The sequence below is a fragment of the Pomacea canaliculata genome, linkage group LG12 (assembly GCF_003073045.1).
Source record: "Pomacea canaliculata isolate SZHN2017 linkage group LG12, ASM307304v1, whole genome shotgun sequence".
NCBI lineage: Eukaryota > Metazoa > Mollusca > Gastropoda > Architaenioglossa > Ampullariidae > Pomacea > Pomacea canaliculata.
In genome coordinates this window covers 19,680,195-19,702,573 of record NC_037601.1, presented here as the reverse complement: position 1 = coordinate 19,702,573, position 22,379 = coordinate 19,680,195, and the positions used below count along the sequence as shown (strand labels likewise).

Sequence of the window (22,379 nt, the reverse complement as noted above, 5' to 3'; positions counted from 1 at the left end):
TTCAAAGCAAATATACAAACTGATAAGGAAAATATGCAATAATTAAATGTTTTTGGTTATTCAGATCTCGGCCGGCAGTTAATTGGAACTTCTGTCACACATTAAACATTTTCGTGCAGACACCTGCAATTGTATGACCAGCCCAGATAGTTCCTTCTGATAAAGTTTGATTAATTTCTCACTTTCATCTAGTTTGGCAACAACTACTGTTGGTCAAGGTGATAGTATACTTTGCAAGTAACACTCAGTTGTACTAAATGCTTTGTTTTACATTTTTCATTTAAAACTGTTGTTTGATTTGCAGATTTTATAAAAACTTTTTTCAGTGCCAGCAAAACATAATCTGGGACAAAGTGGGTTGCATCACCGTTTATAGCCAATGCTTGGAGCCTGACAAGTGGGAATAATACGACTAATTAACATCAGGCAAAGAGCGACTACAATTATTATAATTTTGCTTATATATATATTTTAAATCACTCTCTTCTGTCAGTAATTTATAAGACCGTCATTTGCACTTAAACTTGCTTGCACCCAGCATCAAAGCATATATATAAAGTGTTTAGGATGCTGCAGAATGAAATTATTGTAGGTTTGACAGATTAATTGGGTTTTGTTAATTGATCCATGCATGTGTTGAAAGAGACTTTACTTTCACGGTAACTTTTCCCCGGCTACAGCTGCTTAGAAAAACGTTATAAATGTATTCTCCTTATACACGTAAAGACGTACCGCTCAGCATATCACGTACAGCTGTACGTATATATATACATGGGTGAGCAGTATCAGACTGCATGTCTATGTGTATAATATATATCTGCGGTGCTTGGGCGCCACCAATCTAATCATAAATTTCAAATGACATTACTCGTCATCCTCCAGTTTAATCTTGGTATTAATTTCGTCCAGTTTACCTACCCCATTTTTCTAGTTCATAAACTCTCTTCACGGTCTGCATGCTTCCATTAGCGTTCTCATTACGTCAGCATATATAATGCCACGCCCACACAGGGAGCAATAAATGGTTGTTTCAGACGCCCTATCAGAAAGGAGTTTTAAACCTCCCTGTGTTTAAGAACTTTTTTCCAACTGTCAGAAAGTCATAGAAACAAGTCAAAAAATAGTATTTATATTTTATGCTTCGCAGACCCGAGAGTTGACCAGCGGCGGTGCGCATGCTCGACATGTGTCTCGTGCTTTCACAATGCTCGTTGCAGGGCCCGCATATCAAACGTCTCGAATGGCATGCGCAGTAGTTCTTCGCTGATTCTGGAAATTTGAACGACTTCCGACGGTAGTCGGGTGGTCGTGACTTTCAAGGAACCAACTACTCATCAAAAACTCTCACTGCTGACCACAAGTGGATACTTAACCGTGTTTATGGATCCAAGAATTGCTTGGTATCCACCGGAACATTTAGGACGCGCTTATGATCTATGGACACGAGTCTGGGAAGCACAGCTAGGTGTGGACATGATGTTTCTGGACCAGAAATCGCAAGATTTCATTCCCTTGGATGGCACTTTCGAGCATAAGCAACTCGTGTTACGCAACATAAAAAACGCTGAAAAACAGCTTCATAGCAATGCACAAAAACGAAAGCGAGAAAATCGAGCAAGCACATATGGCCTTAATCATTCAACATACAAAGTCTATTTGGGTGAAGATGGCGGATTGACACCCTGGAAACCCAAGCAGAAGGCGTCATACGAAGGCAGCGTCATTGGGTAAGTTTGACATTTTCTGCCGATTTAACTAATAATTCAGAATAATAATAATATGACTTATAGGAAATAGACTTTGTAATATAAATATGACTATGGAAGAGCGTGCTGGGTCTCCACGAAAATCTCTACCGTCGAACATGGTCACCGGTAGCTCACAACTGCTGTTTCATCACCGCTTGCATAAGCGATTCACCGATTTTTAAAAAAAAAAGCATTTTTTTTTCGGTGTACGACACCGACCTTACATAAATACAGCGATACCTTTACCAACTTGATTTGTGTATAAAATATTATGTTCGTTTGTAAGAACTTTGGAAACATGGTGGACATCAGTCAGGTCGGGTACAGGTTTAAATGTAAAAGTGCTGCACTTGCAGTACCACTTCTTTTACTTTATTATGTGTTCGCAGCCTTTGCCATAGTGATGCTAATAACCGTTCCTTGTTAAATCTCTCTAAAATTTTGAAGTCAGCAAATGACTGAAAAAGTTAATAAGCACTTAAATGTCTATGACCTGTTGATAACCTTACAGAAAATACCCGACCTGTTGATAACCTCAGAAAATTATCTATAGGAAATAATGTATCCAAAAGAATCAGTGATCATGATGCCCCTCTGAAGTGAAATTCCTCGAGGTTACTCCAACACTAAGTAACAGCCTCACACCAATACTGATGTGCATGATTTAGGTTTATTTAGTATGTGTTTTGTATTCTTATTTTGATGAGTGTCTGTAATGCCAGTCTGCAGACTGAAAGAAATTAGTTTCTTTTGGTATCATTTAAGGCAGGGGTGGGCAATTAATTTTTCCAAGGGGCCGCATGACAAATTGGAATGGTTTTAGAGGGCCGTACTAATATAGTTAACTCAGTTTTACCCAATACTGTATATATAGTATACATACTGGCGGGCGGGCCAGCGGGCGGGCCGGTCAGAGACAGGAGGCGGGCCGGATCCCGGCTCTTGCCCAGATCTGATTTAAGGTAAGATTCTTACAAAAACACATATAAAGACCAAGATTATGTTAATATGATTTACTATTAGAATTATAACTGATCTAAAAAATTAATTTAACTGTGTATGCAATGATTAGAATTGGAAGGATTTAAATTCCTCCCTGATGAAGTTCATGATTTTAAACTATATTTCTGTAGATATACAGGATTCTCAGGGTTCTTACCTATCCTTATAAGTCCTTATGCAGAGAATTTTTTTTGTAAGGCCTTATAGGTCCTTATATTTGCCATACGGTCCTTACAATTCCTCACACACATCCTTACATTTTCTCTGTGATCCTTACAAGTCCTTACATCAATAAAATATTACCACAGATTTATTTTTCATTCCTCTTATAAATCCACAAATTTATTTTGGGAGTCGACTTTGGAGCAAAATACAGATGATTCTTCGCCTCACCGCTATTTTAATCACACAACTGCCAAGTCTCGTTCACAACGAGAACTTATATTTCACAAGATTTTAGTCTTGACAGATGACCACATTTCTTTGTCTTCTTGACGATTCAAAAAATGTGGAGGAAGTGTTCTTTTCTGGAGAACTGGATAAAGGAAGAAAAATATAAAGACTGGTTAATAAAAGACTCTAAAGATAAACATTGTGCACGATGTGCTACCTGCAGAATATACTTGAATCTTTCGTCAATGGGCGAAAGTGTTTTGAATAAGCACATGCTTACTGATAGACACAAGAAGCGCATAAAAGAATTTCTGGAAGATACATGTGTTTGTGTTACAGATTACTTTCATGATCAAAAACCTCCCCAGCCCTATCAAAATCAGACAGCACCGATTTATGAATGATACCTCTTTCCATGAGAAAAACTTAAGCATTGATGACTGTCACTTAGGTTGTTACAAATGCATGAAAGGTCCTTACAAGGTCCTTACTTGGCACCATCCCTGATCTCTGGGAACCCTGGATATATCATCTTTTTACCTAAATAATCGACTGGTAGTGATAGTTTCAGAGAATGGCTTAAACAGTATCACCCCTTTCTACAAACCACAGCATTTAGAGATTTCTAATGTTTTATTAAGAGAAGAAGTAGTCTTAAGTTTGCACTTTAATTTTCTAATGTGGCTTTGGTTGTTATAATGTCTGGTGCTTTGAAGCGTAAATTGACAGTTAAGTAATGCCTTTTATTTTGTTATTTCTCTCAGACTGTTTGTTGTGCTGATCTGGGAGTTTGTATACTTTTAATCTTACAGTATTTTGGGCTGTTTATAAACTTCAATGATAGGCTTTAGTACCCTTCCAGTAATCATTTTTCTTTTTAAACTTCTTGTTATGGTTAAGAAGAGGAAGGGACTAGAAAGGGGTGTGCGCTTTATGTACATGCACATCCACACATACAGCAAGGATATACAACATACTTTGTGCTTACAAAGATTACTGGCCATTTGTTAAGAATGGTTGCCAGTCAGAGGAGTACCAGAGAGCATGTGGGTTCAACTGTAAATATTCCAGACATTATACTTTTCATTGAAGTGTTGGAGAAAAGATTGTGTAAGGTGATAGAACATTGAATCCTAAGCATATTGCAGATAATCCAGTACAGTATAAAGATCATCAGATGTTCTGACAATTTAAGAGGCTTGTAGATTAAGGAACAGAAATGTTTACCTCCAGAGCAAGAAATTATGTAGAATGTAGCTTCTAGTTACTAAAGAAATGTCCAAGCAGGGCGAAAATGGGAGCAAATTTTCAGCATTATAAAAGATCATTATTGCCAAGGTTTTTTTTTTTTTTTTTTTTTAAGTAACGCAAGAGGGAATTGTATTTAAATGGTCTTGGTCTGTTGAACCTTTTGTGTAGCATGAAGACAGCTTTTCATTTCTTCCTTGCCAGCCCCCGACCTACCAGAATTCCTACCCCCACCCTTTGCCTGATTGATGGCAAATAATCCTTGCGACCGTTAAAGAAACTGACATCGGCCTCACATTTTCGGGATGACGAATGTACCAGTTTTGCCACGGGCATAAAATAGAGATTAATCTCGGGGTTTGCAGTAGACCTCTCTTTGAGGTAAAAGTAACACGTTTCACTAGATGACAGTGGTGCGAACTGGCGCTGCCTCCCTGACCCGGAGGCGAGGTGGCAGCGCACAGTGGCAGGCGCTAGAGATGCTGACTGGCTCAACAGGAATGTGTTTACAAGTGCGCCCGCTTCTCCGCAGCTTATGCGATGGCCTCGCGTTTTCATCATCAGCGGCATTCTGTTGCCAATCCGGGGCAGCTGCCGTGCTGCCTGCGTCTTGTAGCAGCCAGCACTTGCCACTGTGCACTGTACAACTCGGCGGGCACGCTGGCTTCACTGGTGACATGGGCGGGCGGGTGAGCACGCACAGACATCATACATGCACACTCTCTCTCTTGCCCTAACCCCAGCATACGCGCGCACACATGCACACACACATGTGTGCTTGCCGGAGAGAGAGAGAACGCGCTGTTCCAACACAATTTGTTACCGGCAGCCAACATTCACCGCCCACTTCTCACCGTCTTCCATTATGTACAGCTGAGGTTGCTGTCTCTCTTTCACCACCCTCCTTTCCTTACTCAGCTAGCCGGCCCTTCTATCCAACCCCGTTTCATGGGTTTGACATCTGTTAGACTCTAAGAAAAGGTTTGTGCCCTGCTCATTAGGTTGGGGTCCATCCTCAGAGGTGCACGTTCACAATTAATGAGACTGCAACACTTGTTACCAGTTACCTGTCAAGAGGAAAAATAAGGGGCGGATTAGCCCACGTCGCTGACCTTTTACAATAACAAGTGGTAATTTATAATAAGTACTTGAAACTTCTTGAGATCTAAATCACTGTAGGATTAAATGCTAGCATTTCTAAATCAAAGAATAAAAAGTACTCCCTTGCCCCACATTAATGTAATAATTAAGCCAGTTTCTTACAACATGGCATGTCCCATATTTAAAAAGCAGATCTAGAAGCAAGGTGGCACATGAATTAATGAAAATTGCACTAAATATGAATAATAGCACTAATACAGTTGTTAGGCATGATTGGACAAGTGAATGTACAAGTTTATAAGGCCTTTCAAATCAGGCTTAGATTGACTTGTCTCATAGATCGAGAAATTGAAAAGAATGTTCTTTTGAAACCAATAATAAATGCATGGGACAGAAGATTGTGTGGTAGTTAAGTGTGTAGTGTGTGTTTTTGGTCACAATGATATTTGACTATTTGCTGCTCGTACATGCCATTTTACATGTTTAACAATAATAATTTGCCTTGGGACAAAAACACTTTGTCTGCTGTATATGCAGACGTCTCCATTGGTAAGGATGGAAGTGAGAATTGAACACGGCATTTATTGCATAAAATTCAGTCATTCAGTCAATTAACATTCAATCTTTCCAGTATACTTCTGTCTCTCAAACCATTCATCTGCCATTTCCTTTCTAAATGTTATTATTGACATGATGCAGTAAGACTTACAAAGCTGACAGCTGACATTGATTTCAACCATATTTATAGACAGCTGTAGGCAGTTTATAATTTAAAATCAATATCTGATAAAACGTTGCATAACAATCTGAATACACCTTTAAGTAATTTGTTTCATATCCTACATTGGCAGTATTAACAGTATTTTTGAAAGTTGCGGCAGGTTCTTAATGCTTCCTCCTGTTCCTCTCTGGGTTCGTTTTTTTTTTAAAGGAACACATGGGGTTTTTTCGTTTTTTTTTTTTCAAAGGAACACATGGTCTGGAACTTTTGAAAGTTCTCAATTGATTTTTGTGGATTCTTACTCTCTGGTCTGACATATGCTATCCTTGTTTAACAAAATGTAGAGATAAAGCATGGTCCATTTTCTGCTTTACCTCATGAATGGAAATGCACTGTCCACAGCTCAAAGAGATTTGAATACAGTGGCTTGTGGTAAGATAACCACTCAAGGAGATAAAGAAAAATTTCAGCATTAAAAAAAAGGCAGAAGTTATTTGACCCAGAAAAAGAAAGTGCACTTGTACAGAGAGTTTCCAAACCAGCCAACAAACATCATGGTCTGCTTCAGTAACTTTTTTTGTTGAAGGGCACAAACCTCACTGCTTTTTATAATGCAAACTCAGCATTCCACAGGCAAGGTAAATGCAGGCAATGTGACAGCCATAAGCCTGGATCAGCTGAAGATAAACTTAAGAAGGTCTGCTGTTCAGAGAGACATTTCATCCTTCATTTTATCAGTGACCAAGCAGTTAAGTGTAGAGCAATTGATGGAACTGCTTGGTGTTGCAGACAAGGTTAGGAAATTGAGAAAATTCCATGTGTCAGTTCGACGCAAGGCTTCATGAGCCTACAAGCTTTTCTGAAAGCTCCAGCAATGGCGTAACCTAAAGCCTGTGATGCTGGCGGCAGAGACCCATAGCAAGCTGTCACTGTGGCAGAAGTAGAGCACACCAGACATTTTCTTCTTTCGTCACCTAAATCCTTAATGGAAAGTCGAATGTATTATTATGCCATACTGTTCTTGTTTTGTAACTTTCATATTTTTATCAGAAACATAGGCTTTAGTCTCCTCCCACAACTCTCATTACTGGTTACAACTTGGCCAGAAACTTAGCCTTATGCCTGCTTTTTTGTTGTTGTTTTTTTATTGTCACCCAAATTTTCAAGTCATTTTCCTGTTGGAACGTAAATGTTTATACCATCTTGCAGAATGTGAGAAATGTTGTCTAGACTCAAGAGGGACAAGATGGTTTTATTTGTTGTAAACATAAAAACTCATTACCATTCTTTTCCTAAACCTCATTTTTTTCAGCATTGATTTCAAACAATTCTTACATTTTATTTCCACATCAAAACTGTTTCGTGCTGAGCTAAGTTTTCTTTTGCTAGCTCAGTTTGTTTCACCTTGTGTGAGTAGATTTAAACAAGAGGTAATTGTTGCCTTTTGATCCATGACAATGTGCATGTTTTGTTTAGTGTCCAATATTTAATGGGATTTTATTAATCATAGAGAGTAACCCACTCACCCCCATTATATCAGCAGCAGCTGTAATGGTAAACCTTTGGCTGTAGCTTGTGGCTCACAGCAAGCTGTCAGCATCTTCACATAGGGCAGAGAGGAACCTTTGCACATATGACATTATCATTAGCACCCAAGCAGGGCAAAAATGGAGCAAAATTGGTTTTGTCAAAAAATTGGGGGTGGGGGGTAATATTGAGTGGGTTTTTGAAGAAAGATAATGTGGATTTTGAATACAAACCATTGGACAGGCATAAAGCTTGTGGACTGCATTTCAAGTTGTTTCTTAAAGAATCACAGTGGTATGTTTATATGGTATGTTGTGGAAGGGGAGGAGCATTAATAGGGAAAGACTCTCACGCCCCCTTTTTCCACATGCCTATAAATTCAATCTTCAACATAAAAATACCACTAATAGTAATTTTTCAATATGTTATTATTGTCATCAAAGCAGCTTGGAATTTTTGAGGATATTTCACCATTTGTCTTGTGCTTGGAAACAGCCTTAATGGGACATAAACATGCAGACACTCTGGCACTCATTCTGCAGGGTGGGAGAAATGTTTTAATGAGGTAAACTTAATGTAGTTGAATTGATAAAAGAGGTTCATATATAAATCTTCATGGTATTTTCCTCCTTTGTTCTTTTGCAGTCTTCATGAGGAGATAAAAGACTTCTTCCAGTATATGTCTCCACAGCCTGAAGAAGCCCGCATGCGCAATGAAGTAGTCGGCCGCATCGAAGCAGTTATAAAAGAATTGTGGCCTGAAGCAAAAGTATGCATGACAGTTTATTTCACAACATGTCCACATCTATATTTACACCTTCTTAAAAAAACTAGTTGCATTTTCCACTTGCAACATAGAAAGTTGAATACCCTATTGTTTTCGTTTAACCTCACCAGTTTTGCTATCACATCTGCTAGAGCAGAAGACAGCATAAAGTGCCACACCTATTCACTACTCGTTGTCATACTTTATAACAGATCGTTGACATCATGCAATCGAGAGCAAGTTTTAATCATAAACCAAAACTAAACACATTAGGAAGTAGAACTTCTTTCATCTAAATCAGACCAGTGGACTCATCTTTTATGAGGTCAATTGGATTGCACCATTGTGCAGTCAATGAAATGAAAGTAAAGTGAAATGCTAGCTTAAGCCAGAGAATAGTCTGAATGCATTGCAAGACTGAAAAAAAAATTAAGAAAACTATTGTGTAACAAAGTCTGTGCTTGTTGGTGGAATAAATTGTACTATATGTTAGTATACAGCATACATGCAGTCACACAATATTTCTGTGTGCACATTATCTCAGTTTTGTTATATTTACTAATATTGAAGAAAAACAGTTATTTTACTAATTTCCTTCAATTTCAGTGAAAAAATTACAAATCTAGATTTTTTTTTTAAAACATGGAAAATCCTGTGATATATGTTTATCTTGGTAACCGTTGTGATAAAGCATTATTACTATGAAACCACATGATTGTCTATAATACAGATATTGTCAGAAGCAAACCATATGGTTGTCTATATAGCAGCTAGTGCTTCAGAAAATAAAGTACTGCCCTGATAATAGATGCTCTTTTTTTGTCTTTCTCTCTCTGTCGGAAAATTTTTGAACATTTTAATATTTAGTGCTAATAAATAATTCGTGTACAGGGTATTTCAACATGCTTTTCACGTCAGGTGACTGTAACATAGCCTAACTACATTCCATATGCTTATGTAATTATCTTTCAAATGTTTATAATTGCTTAAAATATGCCTTGTTTTAAAATGTGTTTCCAAAAAGACAATTCTTTTACATAAGATTTCATTTGTGGAAACTAAACTGAAGCATTTTAATTTAAAATAAGCATTTTTGTTTTTTCCTGTCAGTAATGAAATCATGGGCTAAATATAAAAAAAAAATAAAGAAATAAAAAGGAAGTCACTGTTGAAATGGGCTGTTGTAGATAGAACTTTGAAATTTTGTTCTTCGGAGGCCACTCTGAAAATTTACTATTATGATAATAGTTCATAGACTATTTGAATAAATTATTAAATGTTTTACATAACATATCAGAGCAAGGAATTAACTGTCATCATAAGCTGCAGTATTAAGGGGATTTTCTACTGCACAAAATATCCATTCGCAGCATATATATCGTGTGACTCCTTCTTTGTGAAATCAGTGGATTGTATTTTGTAAAAAAATCTAACAGTGTAAGCAGTTTGCAACTAAGATAATAATCAGTGCGGTTACCTAGTTGGTATTCCATCCAAAGCCAGGCTCACTGTGCTTTACAAAACAAAACAAAAATGGGTGGCATTTTTACCAACAGAAAGACAAAATATCCCTTAAAGTAACAAGCAAAAAGCATCACACATGCAGAGGTACACAACTTGTTTTCTCTACACTGCCTCACATGTACACACATTCATGTGCTGTTTGTTGAGCAGTCAGTGAAATAAACTGTTTCAATGTGTATTTAACTATATCATGTTAATCGAAAAAGAATAATGTGATGAAACTTGCCTGTTCTTACATTCCCCCAAATTGAATTATTTCCACATGATTCTTTTTCAGGTTGAAATTTTTGGCAGTTTTAGAACTGATCTTTATCTTCCAACAAGGTAAACATCAAATTTTGACCTCCTGCTAGAGTCCCGTTTAACTTATCTAATGTAGCTAATGAAACTAAATGGGAAAGCATTCATTAGTCTGTGATGATCGTTTTAGGCTACTTAAGGCTGAGCCGCATATTTCCTGACCCCCATCTCTATCACCAGCTTTATCTTTGGCTTACAGTTATGAGAAATACTTGGTTGAGCTTACAAATATTTTGCTTGCATGTATTTTATATTTGGGCAGCAATTTTTGTACTTACAGGATAATACACAAGATACAGAAGACATAAATACATGAAGCAGATACTTTTTAAAATCTGTGCACAGCCTATACATTTGTGTGTGTCTTGATTTGCAGTGACATTGACCTAGTAGTGTTTGGTCAGTGGAAGAACTTGCCACTCTGGACACTGCAGGATGCCTTGCTGAAGAGGAAGATTGTAGAGAATGAAAAAATCAAAGTCCTTGACAAAGCTTCAGTGAGTAAAAGTTTGTAGCCTAACTAGCTTCAGTATTGTGTCATTCTCTGCTTTTATTCAGCTAGTACAATAGGCAAGGTTATCGGGGAGGGAAGAACCACCGGATGGCCAGGTTGTTGATGTGAGAGTTCAGTAGTTTCCTTTTTATTGTGTTTTAAATCTATTGTTTTCTTGAAATGAAGTCTTATTCACACATGTTCAGAAAGAGGTCTTTTAAGTGGACAGGCAATGCTGCGTTGAAAAAATGTCAGTTGTATGCATGGAACTTTGTTATTGTTTCCCTGTTTTGTGGGATTTTTTTACAGCAAAACAAAGCTGTACTTAGGTGATTTTCTTCTCTCTTTCCACTCTGGATAAAGGACACTAGTAATAATTGGAAATAGGCATACAGAACTATTTGTACATGATGACAACGTAGTTTTTTGTTTGATTTTTTTGTTTGTTTGGGTTTTGTTTTTTTTTTTTGTTTTTTTTTGTCTTACAGGTTGTCTGTTATATTTGATGACAGTTTTTGTGCAGTGTGTATATATATATCAGCAGGTTGATTTTAAAGGTATTTTGGTGTAAATATTGGAATATTAATAATGGAATGGTTATCATATATTTGTGTGCACAGGTGCCTATTGTAAAGATGACAGATGCTGCAACAGAGGTGAAAGTCGATATCAGCTTCAACATGGACCACAACAATGCCAATGGTGTAGAGAGTGCACGACTTATCCAGGTAAAACTATAAACCAAGACATAGGCTATTTAGCACTGGAGACTGAAATTATTTTTACTTCTTCTTCTTCACCCCCCAGTGGAGCAGCTACACCATGCGAAATTATCTTTACTGGAGGAAACTAAAACTTTACACTCAAGAACAAATATCTATGCCCTCACTTGAAGCTTTCGGCATGCATCCTTATTCTTTTGTCAGCAAAAGCTTAGCAACTGGGAATATTCAATGCACACAAAATGGAGATGAACTCCAGGCAGTAAGTGATATGTTTGAGAGGAATGTTGTACTTGGTTAAGTTGAGTAGATTCTTAAGACCTGTGTATCTAATCTAAAAGTTAATATTATTGTCAGTTTCTTCTTACTCCCTACTTTATGCAGTTAATTAGTAATTGGGCCGTAAAACTTTATTTCTAAATATACGTGGAGTTTGACTGCATTTTTGACATGCTAGGGTTAGAGGACTGTTTTCTGACAGTCTTTAAAGTCCCTTTCTCTGACTTTGGGTTCCTAGATGGAACTTGGATAAGATTGCACACATCCATAAAATGCATGGAGTTTTCAAACTCCTACTTAAAATCATTGGGGATTTTCACACCCCTGGATACAATTATTGGTGTTTTCATTGACTACAGCAAAATCAGTGTACTTGAGTTAATATTGATCCCTGACGTCAGAAATCTAATAGTGTTCAAATGGATGTGAAATTGCATCGCTGATACAAAGTACATGTCAATTTTCATATTTCTGTTTTATCACAAAACATTTTATGCAAATGGACCTACATCCTAAACTCCTATGTTTTCAGATTCCCAATACCAAATTACTTGCTTTAAGATCTCTAAGAAAATTTTCCTTATGTGATTTAGAGCTCTTGTTTTATTTTACATGATGAGAAACACTGTCAGCCTTGTACGTGCTGATTGCTAAATGGTATTCTCTTCACTGAGATTTTGTTTTAAAGAGATGGTCACATGCGCATATCATTTTTATATTGTGGCAGAAATTTCTACAAGACTATCCAAATTTGAAGTACCTGGTGCTGGTCCTGAAGCAGTTCCTTCTGCAGCGCGACATGAATGAGGTATTCACTGGTGGTATCAGCTCCTACAGCCTGACACTTCTGGCCATCAGCTTTCTTCAGGTATAAATAGCATACCATTCTCATACTCTTATTCCACTGCTTTCATGTTTCTTATCTTCATTAAAACAAAACTTCATACTTTAAAGTTATTTTAAATTAGAAGAGAAAACCGCATTTAAAATGTTGCGAAAATGCTTGTGCTATGCATCTAAATGATCAATGATTTTTTAGAAATATTTCTAAATTTTCTTTAAATTATTTTTAAGTTTTAGAAGTTTTAAATGTTTATTTTATAGAACTGTAACTTTGCATCTGGGCTTGTTGATATTAGTATTCTCATACTTGCAGTCATTCCCTAAAATGATCAGTTTCTTTGTAAAATATCAGCTTAATCCACAGTAAAGTGGGTTTAAATGAGCATTTTCTCATTATAGCAGATAGACTTGCTGCAGGTTAAAATTTGAAAAATTCTTGAGGGTAATGTTTGTCATTTGACAGCACATTTACCAAATATGACCAAATGTGTACAGCCAGGTACATTGTACATTCTTGAGGGGAAAAAACCTATTTGATGCTTGCTAAAATACTTCTTTTTCTCATTAGCTTTCTCTCTAATTCACTCAGCTTTGTCATAAACAGGTTTCTGACATTTTCTCACATTCACCTATTTACAGTATTAGGTGTTGCATTAGATTCCTGTGAACTTTGCCAGTAGCTACCTTACTGGATGTTAAAATTGTGTACCTTTAACGGAATTTATACTGTCTTCAAACAGTATCTCACATGTCACACTGACCATGGTCTCTGGGCCATGGCCATAAATATATACGTACATACAGGATACTTTTCATTTAATAATGGAACTTTATTTCTTGCAGCTTCACCCTCGACTTGATGCAGCTACTCCTCAGGCTAATCTTGGTGTGTTGCTTATCGAGTTCTTTGAACTTTATGGTCGAAACTTCAACTATATGCGGACTGGCATCCGCATCAAGGATGGTGGTGCATATGTTCCGAAGGAGGAGATAACTAAGGAAATGGAAAATGGCCACAGACCATCACTTCTTTGCATTGAAGACCCTCTCAATCCAGGTTGGTTGTTGCACATTAAATGTATTTGCTTTTCTTGTTATTTTGTATAGTGCTAGCTAAGGGCTTTTTCTTTTTTTTATATATATATATCCTCTCCCGCTCTCCTTTTACCACTTTCCCCATTAGAGATTGCTCATTGTAGTTAGTACGTTTGCTACAATACAGTCTTAGTTGTTGGCCTCTGCGGGAAACTGTCCGTTGGAGTAAAGTTAAATTAATTTCAGTAACTAGAACAATCCACAGAATTTAAGTCTTAGCGATGAAATAATTGCTTGTTATTTGATACATTTGTGTATGTATGTGTGTACAGTGCAGCACTTGTAGCCTTAGAATGTTGTGCTCAATCATTGTATTTGTTTGATTATGAAAAGGACCTGTGGCTGCCATTGCTGGTCATGTGAAGTACTTTATCACCATTATTATTAAGCCTTTATTTGTCGTACAAATAATGGTTGCACGAGACATATTTTAGTCATAACTAGAAATGATATTTGTGGCTTTTGTTTAGGAAATGACATCGGACGCAGTTCCTACGGTGCCATGCATGTCAAGCAGGCCTTTGAATATGCCTTCCTAGTGCTAAGTCAAGCTATGGCTCCATATAATGCTCACCTTCTGAAGGGAAATCAGAGGTAGGTGCTTACACTTTCTGTCACCCACTTGAAATTTTAAGACAAGAATTGTCTCGTCTGTGTAAAATTGCTTTTTTATAAATTCAGAAACGATTTAAGTTTCACTTTAATAACTGTCAGTAACAGCTTCATATTTGGCTGAAATGAAAGGAAAGATAAATTAGAAGCTAAATATTGTAACCTGTAAATATTGCAAATATGACTTGATATTCTATTGTTTGCTTCAGATATTTAAGAATATTTGCATTGTGCATGTTTTGTTGCAGCATTTTAGGTAGGATAGTGCGTGTGACCGATGAGGTGGTACAGTATCGTGAGTGGGTGAAGGAAAATTTTCCTGTCTCACCATTGCATACCTACGTGTCTGTTGCTACTTCTAACTCCAACTGCAATTCCAGCGTTGTGGAATCACAAGTGTCTCAGTAAGTACTGTTCTTGTGTTTTGGTTTTGGTGGAATGGGTGGCAAGAAATAAACTGTACTTGAACATCCACAAATTGGAAGAGGAGCTGAAGTTGATGCGGTCTTCATTACACTGCATATTGCACATTGGCTAAGAATAGTATGTACTGTGTGCTGGGAAGGAGCTTTGTTGCTGGTTTATTTTGTTAGGGATACAGCTTAGGAGTTTAAAATATATGGCATATGTGTATGGAAAAGTCATATATGTTTGTGGGGCTAAATACATTTGTGAACTTGCAAGCATGAGAAGTGGATGAGATGTTTCAGCATTTGTATTAAATACTATCACCTCTGAAAGTGCATTTGTTGTATTCTGTTGCGGTACCTACAGCAACCACAAGACCACCACTTCAGCATCAGATTCAAGCCTTGCAGCATCACAGAAGGCAGTTCTTCATGGGGCCAGTAGTCGTAGCAGCAGTGCAGACACTTATTCAAGCCGAAACCAAGTGGGATCAGACGTGGTGATGGAGGAAGGATCCGCACCACTGGCTGACAGCGAGAACTCAGATTCTGGCGGTAACAGCTCTGGTTACAAATCTTCTGCTTCCTCCTCTGCATCACCTCCACCCAGTGATAGCAGCGATTCGGTATGTTATCATCTTTCATTTGGCATTCGGATGAGAACATATTACCATTTCCTCATGTTGAGATTAATTAGATTACTTTTATTGCTTGTTTTTTTTAAATTATTATTATTAAGGACAACATATCTGTGATTGTAAAGAGCTTATGAGTTTAATATAAGCTGATTTATGTTTAGAACAAGAACTAAAATATTGGTCCTTTGTTTTCTTTTTTCTTTTTTTTTTACAGGATTCTGAGAGTGTAGCAAATTCTGTGACTCATTCTCATCATCACCATCATTCAGCTCGGGGTCACGGTGCAAGTACCAAGGTTCAAAGCCAGGCCTCGCATTCTGCTGTGGCATCCATGGGCCCCATGATTCGAAGCCGTGAAGTCCATAAAGCTGTGTCCCAGAGAACAGGACCGAACCCAGCACGATCACGGGATGCCAGCAATTCAAGTGTTGGTTCAAACCGTTCCTACAGCTACAGCACTGCTGCTACTAGGCCTAGTCCCTCTTTTTCTGCCCTTGGGTCTGGGGGATTCTCCCATCATAGTGCACACGGTCACCCTCATCATCACCACCATCAGCAGCAGCAGCAGCAGCAGCAGCAGCAGCCAACTCTCGGTGCATCTGTAGATCACTATAGCACCACAAGGGAGGTCCGACATTCCACTACATACAACGCTAGTGGTGGTGGCCATCCAAAAGGCTTCCACGGACAAATGCAGTCCAAAATATATCATTCAAATGAAAGGAAGAAACGCAATACTGGTGGAAGTGGTAAAAATAATGTAAATAATTCCCTGAATACTGGCTCTCACATTAACAACCACAGCCGTCCACATCACCATCGGAGGGAAAGTTCACAGAACAACAACAGCCATAGGTGATGATTAAGCAGCAGGGTTTTCCGACCCTAGCCCGACTAGACTTTGCCACCTGCCTCACCTGTTACCACCCTCCTGTGCAGACTGCATTTGGGCATTTTACAGTGTGGGCTGTCATTTGAACATCGGTCCACACATAGACTGACATATAGATATATACAAATACTTATATCTGCATCGGAGGGATGTCTACTCATGTTCATCTAGTCGATGTTTAGGCTGCTGAGTAGTGTGCAGCGATACATGATCAGCAGATGTCTATATTTTTTTTCTCTCTCCTTCCTTGTGATAGCAGAAGCATGAAAGGACGAGATTTCCCCACAAGGAGTGTTTGAAGTGTATGCACATTTTATATATGAGGTGGTTTTATAAAGTTGTGAGAGGTTTTTTTTTTTAAATCTCCTAACGTTACAGATACCCTTTTTTTGTTTGTTTGGTTTTTTTATATAAAAAAAAGCTCTCCCTCCCCTGGAATGCATCCATTTGCATTGAAGGTTTTGAAAAACATTTAAAATTTGGGCATGTTCATGCCGTCGGGTGTAAATTCTAGGGATTGGGTTTGCTTTCTCTGAAGTATTCTCTCTGGATTTAAAGGTGTAGCATCATGACTTTTTATCATCTAACAGACAGTGTAGAGGACCGTTTGTTTGCTTTTTCTTCAATCTTTTGCTACTCCAGTGTGCCTTGTGCTTGTGCAGCGGGTATGTTTCCAATATAGTCAGGTGTGCATGCAGGTCACTGAACCCCAGAAGATGGTCTGCCACTGGAGCAGTAAGGGCGAGTAATTAAGTTGGAGAAACAGGTACAGATGCTAATTCTCTCCCTTGGCCTGCTGGTCCCTCCCTTGTTAATGAAAAGCAGCAGTCAGCTACAGGTAACTGATTGTGGGTGGAGCAAAAATCAGCTTCAAGCCGACACACAATGTTTTGGACCTTCCAGACTAGTGCAGATATTACAAAGCACTGAAAGAATTTCATCTTTCTTCATCAGCTTGTGATATTGTTGAAATGGATGTGAGTGAAATATGTCTGCTTTCATGTTACGGTATGGTGTTTCGTAAATAATGGTGTAAGTCCAGTGAGTAGTTGTGAGTGATGTTTTGTGAAGCAGAAATTTTTTTATCAAGGTCTAGCTTGTTTTTATCTCTCTCTAATGTCCAGTCAAATCAAAGAATGTAAGGGATGTGTTAGTGGTTAGATTCTCACATTAGCAATGTCAATGATTGTAAACAAAGGATTTTGTTTGTAGAGTAAAAATAAGTCTAGCTGTGTATTTGTAAATGCATACTGCACAAAAATATAAAAAAAATAATAAATTGAGGGTATTTGTACATTTCTAACTCAAAAAATAATAGCTGGGTTCCATCCCTTAACCCTCCTTAAAAATAAAAATGAAGCTTGTATATATGTTTATAAATGATGTGCTGTTGTATTCTGGATTAAGCCATTTCATGCACGTAGGTTATATTCACATGCAAGAAAAAACACTGAGATGCATGCATATGCACATGCTAATAAATGCATGTACACATAGCCTTGAGCGGTGGAGGAAAACTGTAAAAAACAATTACGATTTCTGTTGATAGTGGGATGTTCAGTTTACCTGCAGCACTATTTTTTCCCTTCCTCGGCATATGTGGGAGAGATTCTTCCATCCTTTGTTTTTTCATGTAGCACACATACTTATTTTACGCATGATAGGTGTTTTCCAGAATATTGTCTAGTCTTCATTATCATTGTTCTTCCAAGTGCTGTTTTAAGTTGGGTTTTTAATGTGTCATCCTAAAAAAAAAAAAAAAAACCAACCTCATAAGTATCAGTTTCAAAACTGTAATAGTATTTGTCAAAGATTATGGCTGACATCTGTTACTGAATGACTTCAGACTGTAGACGTGCTGTTGTCATCTTGCTATAACCAACAGTGATTTCATTTGACCAAAGCTAACAGGAAAATTATGTCTTTAAGATTTTGACAGTTTCCTTGAGCTGTTTTGAAACAAGACTGAGCAACAGTAGATTATATACATGTGTGACTGGAGTACCTGTACATGAAAAGTCTGCCAGTTTATATTTGATAGTGGAAGTATTGTATGAAAGGCATAAGAAATAGGTAAGATTGGCCACTGATACTTAAAACACATCAACCTCATTTTAAAACTTGTTTTGTAACATTATCTTATAGGCTTGAATCATCATGTCATAAGATTGTCAGAATCCTTGTCAGGTTATGTCAGAATTGTTGGCATTAAAGTAGTTTTGGTAATTTGTAGACACACTATTTTGCATGATATCCACTCTTCAAGGGCCTTGTAAATGCAAATGTGTGCCAAGATCTGAAATGGTTTTCTTTTTCTATGTGTTGCCTTTCCCTCCACATCTTGTGACTTGCAGAAAATTAACATTAGTCATAATCTACAAGATGAGCAGAAAAAAGTTTGGATGAATATTGCAGCTTTTGTATTTGGTCAGTAATCAAGTTGGTGTCTTGAAATTTTGAGACATTTGAAAGAAGATCCATTTTAAGCAAATTCCCATTTGTAATAGCCCTTTTTATGCATTTTCTTGAACATGCCAATTATTTGTTGCATAGTATGGGTCACTGTCCTACCCTTGATTTGTCATTGCAGCCATTTCAGGGGTGGTGAGAGGTGTGGGGTATACAGTTCTGTATTGTCTTTTGCATGGTACACATAAGAAAACTGCAAACTTTCATGTGTTCTAGCCAGCTCTGTCTGTGCACAGTTGAACATTGATTTGCAGCTGAAAGCTAAATTTGTTTGCTATTATCAGATTTAACCTTTTTTCTTTGATCTTGTTCTTATTTCTGACTATAGTCTCCCAACAAAATTGCACTTAAATTGAGGGAATCTTTGAGGGAATATGTATGTTTGCATTGGGATTGTAAATAGGTACATGTGTATGTGTGTGTGTGAGAGAGAGAGAGAATAATAGACAGCTGGGGAAATGGGGAGTAGGAAAGACAAACAAAATATGCTAATATGCAATTGATGATCTCTTACGTCATTAAACAATTTTTTTTTCTATTGTCATCAAACCTATTCAGCAGTGCACATCCCTCTTTCAATATGAATGTAGTTAACAGCACATACTCTGCTCTTCTCCATTTAGATGATGCAATGGAATAGTTTTATGTAGCCTAGGTATGTGTAGTAAAAAGGTCTATCTGGGGTGTTGAAATTCTTGTTTGATAAAGGTTGTGTAGATGCTGTTTGTGGAAGGTGGATGATTTCTCGCAAACTTTCACACTGAAATTATACTTGTCTTCAGTAGGATTTTCCTGTTTCCTGAAAGTAGCACTTCTTAATTGATTGGCACATTCCATGCATTTTTAGAGGTGGATATTATGCTTGAATAGTGTGTGTATAGTACGTTATAATCTTTGATTAGCTGTTTTCTCCCTAAGCTAATATCTTACAGGAAAGACATTCACACTCCATGCAGGCAAACAGCAACATCTCAAGGTGATGTGTAAGAGAAGCCAGGAATGGCATTCATTTTAACTGTACAGGTTTTCTAACTGTTGAAGTACACAGATCCTGTGTTAAAGGAGGAACCATGCTTTGTATGTCCAGATGGTTTTTTAATTATTAATTTTAAAGATCGTTGAACACTGTCTTGTTAACACAAACACTCATTTCTAATATTTGTGAACTGAGCAGATGTCAATGATTGCTGCAGTTATTGACTTCTCTGAAAAAAATTTTTTAGTAAGTTGTGAATGTAAAATCTGTTTCTGAGTTTAGAAAACTGCTATTAGCATACCATATAAAGTTTTTAATCATTGTGCATACCTAGGGAGGACAATAGGTAAACACATATTTAGTGTATTCTTAATTTGGGAAGGGGGGCTTCTTAACCTTAAGGTATAAATTGGAACCTGTATGTTTTAGCAAATGTCAGGTTTATTCAGAAAGATTTTTCTTGGAAAGGTGCATGTATGTGTGAGAAAGTATGCACAGAGGGAGTACTCTACCTTATTCTGGTACTGTAAAACACCATGTAGAAAGCATAAAAACTAGCATGAGCTGTGCTAGAAGGACACAGTCTCTGAAATTATCATGTCCTTGGTGCTTTACTTTTCCTCCTCCCATGATTTGGGTAAAGTGATCACATTCTTACTAGTCTTTCTTTTTAACAGCAGAAGAATGATAGAAACTCCTGGTAAATTTTTTTTCTCTCATAATTAGTTGGTGAAGAGTAGGTGCAAGGAAGAATTTGTTTTTCATATTATCTGCATTCCAGTACAACCATTAATTTTTTTTCTTCCATTCATCCCAATAAAAACTTGCAAGACTAACTGAAGTGCACAATCATTGTACATTGACAGGGTTTAGTTCATACAAGATAATTTTGACAATTTGGGTCCCACCCCTGCCCCCTTGAAAAAAATAGTAAGATACAAACCTTTGAACATCAGAAATTTTATGTGTGCATTTTAGAAAGGAGCTAATTTCTCGTGAGACCACAAATCTGTTACTGCAACGCCTTATTACCTTGTGCACAAAATTCTCATATTGCAAGTACCTATTACTTACAGATTAGAATTTTCTGGGTATTTCTTTACTGTTTAAAAAAAAATGCTTAAAAATCAGTGCTTGTAACAAGCTGGTGACTATGCTGTGTCATGCTAACATCAGCAACTTTGAAGTAAAACTTTTTTTTTTCCTTTCTTTCTTACTTTTTTTTTTCATTTGTTTCACATGAATTTCCTGCAAACATGATAGTGAAGTGTTCTTTTTAATATAGATGATCTGTAAGTAGCAGTTTGTTTGCAGTTTTTAAATGGGCTTTTAAATATAAATATGTGCATCTGGACATCATACAAAGAGGCAGTGTAGAGAGTCTTTGATAGACGCTTGAAGCTAGTGTTCAAAGGAGTTGGGTGGGGTTGAGGTGGCGGCGGGAGGAGCATTCAAAAGAAGTGGATAAAAGGTTTTATATTTTTGAGAGGCATTCATTTTAAGAACTTTTAAAAAATTTTATTTACCCACAAAATCCACTCTTCACACTTGCACATGAACATTCCATCAGGCAATATGCTGACATTTTTGACTAAACAGTGTTGAATAAATTTTTCTCCGCAAAATTTGTGTTGTCCAGCTTTTGAAAGCACCACCTGTCACAAAGAGGTGTGCCATATTTTTTTTTAATATTTTCAGATTTTGTTAAGAGCATAGTTTTTTCCCTCAGTCATGTGTAGGTGTGTGTTTACCAGAACCAACTCTATACAATATTTATTTTTTCTGTTTGTTACTCATCACTTTGGATGTATCTGACAAGATTATGTTGGGTAATCGCTAACATATTTTGACAGTTGTAGTTATGGGGTTTGTTTGTTTTTTGTTTTTTTTGTTGTATGAATTATGCATGGATCTCTTACTGCTTGTAACATCTGTGCTACTGCACAGTGTGCACACTTTGAACTGGTTAGAGATACATGGCACATATTAGGAAAGTTAAGGTGTGCTTGTAATGTGCTTTGTATTAAAAAAAATAATAGAGAACTGTTGATTCATATTGAATCAGTCCAACTTCTTACTGAAATTTCTCAGATGTTGAAGGCTCAAATCTCTGATACAAAAATAGTAACATCTGGGTTTTGCTTTAGAAGACTCTTCAAATTGTGGCAAGGAAGTGGTTTCTGAAAGAAGACAGATTACTGAGAAAGCTAGAAATCAAATTACAGAAATTAAGGAAAAAATTGTAAAATGAGATGACATGAAAACTTTGACCTGTAGTTTTCCAAGCATTGTACAGCTGTATGCATGGAGGGGGGGTTGAAGCTTGCCTGGATAATGTTTATTGAGAATGGATGTGTTGATTATGAAAGGCAGGTGTGATGAGTGAGTGACCGTTGGTGTCTACAATTTGCCATAGCGTCAGTGCTTTGTGCAATAACATTTGTAAATGATCATTATGTAAATGCTTTTTTGACACAGTAAGACATGAAAAAGCCCCAATTAAAGTGTAAAATAAAAAAAAATGCAAAAAATGTAAAAGTGGAAAAAATAGAATAAAATTTCACACGAAAAAATTCATGTTGCTGTTCAATTTGTGTGGGTATTGTTTGCGATAGCCATTTTG

The 22,379-nt window shown here is 37.1% G+C and overlaps 1 protein-coding gene across 2 annotated transcripts; it reads left to right on the top strand.

The window, feature by feature from the left end:
• The first annotated feature begins 317 nt into the window (after positions 1-317).
• Positions 318-22,331, top strand: LOC112576742 (non-canonical poly(A) RNA polymerase PAPD5-like). 2 transcript variants are annotated; one of them, XM_025259419.1, is made up of 11 exons: positions 318-1,727; positions 8,386-8,509; positions 10,308-10,354; positions 10,707-10,827; positions 11,444-11,551; positions 12,552-12,692; positions 13,511-13,724; positions 14,233-14,356; positions 14,623-14,778; positions 15,149-15,407; positions 15,634-22,331. In XM_025259419.1, exons 1-11 carry the CDS (start codon positions 1,381-1,383, stop codon positions 16,276-16,278), a joined length of 2,286 nt encoding a protein of 761 aa, XP_025115204.1. In that variant the 5' UTR covers positions 318-1,380; the 3' UTR covers positions 16,279-22,331. The 2 variants fall into 2 exon arrangements, with proteins under 2 accessions (XP_025115204.1, XP_025115205.1); XM_025259420.1 differs by lacking the exon at positions 318-1,727 and adding an exon at positions 2,547-2,710.
• Positions 22,332-22,379: the final 48 nt, after the last annotated feature.

Coding starts and splice junctions, on each gene's coding strand:
- LOC112576742 (XM_025259419.1), top strand. CDS start 1,381: ATGGATCCAAGAATTGCTTGGTATCCACCGGAACATTTAGGACGCGCT. Junction 10,828..11,443: donor AAGTCCTTGACAAAGCTTCA/GTGAGTAAAAGT, acceptor TTGTGTGCACAG/GTGCCTATTGTAAAGATGAC. Junction 14,357..14,622: donor CTTCTGAAGGGAAATCAGAG/GTAGGTGCTTAC, acceptor GTTTTGTTGCAG/CATTTTAGGTAGGATAGTGC.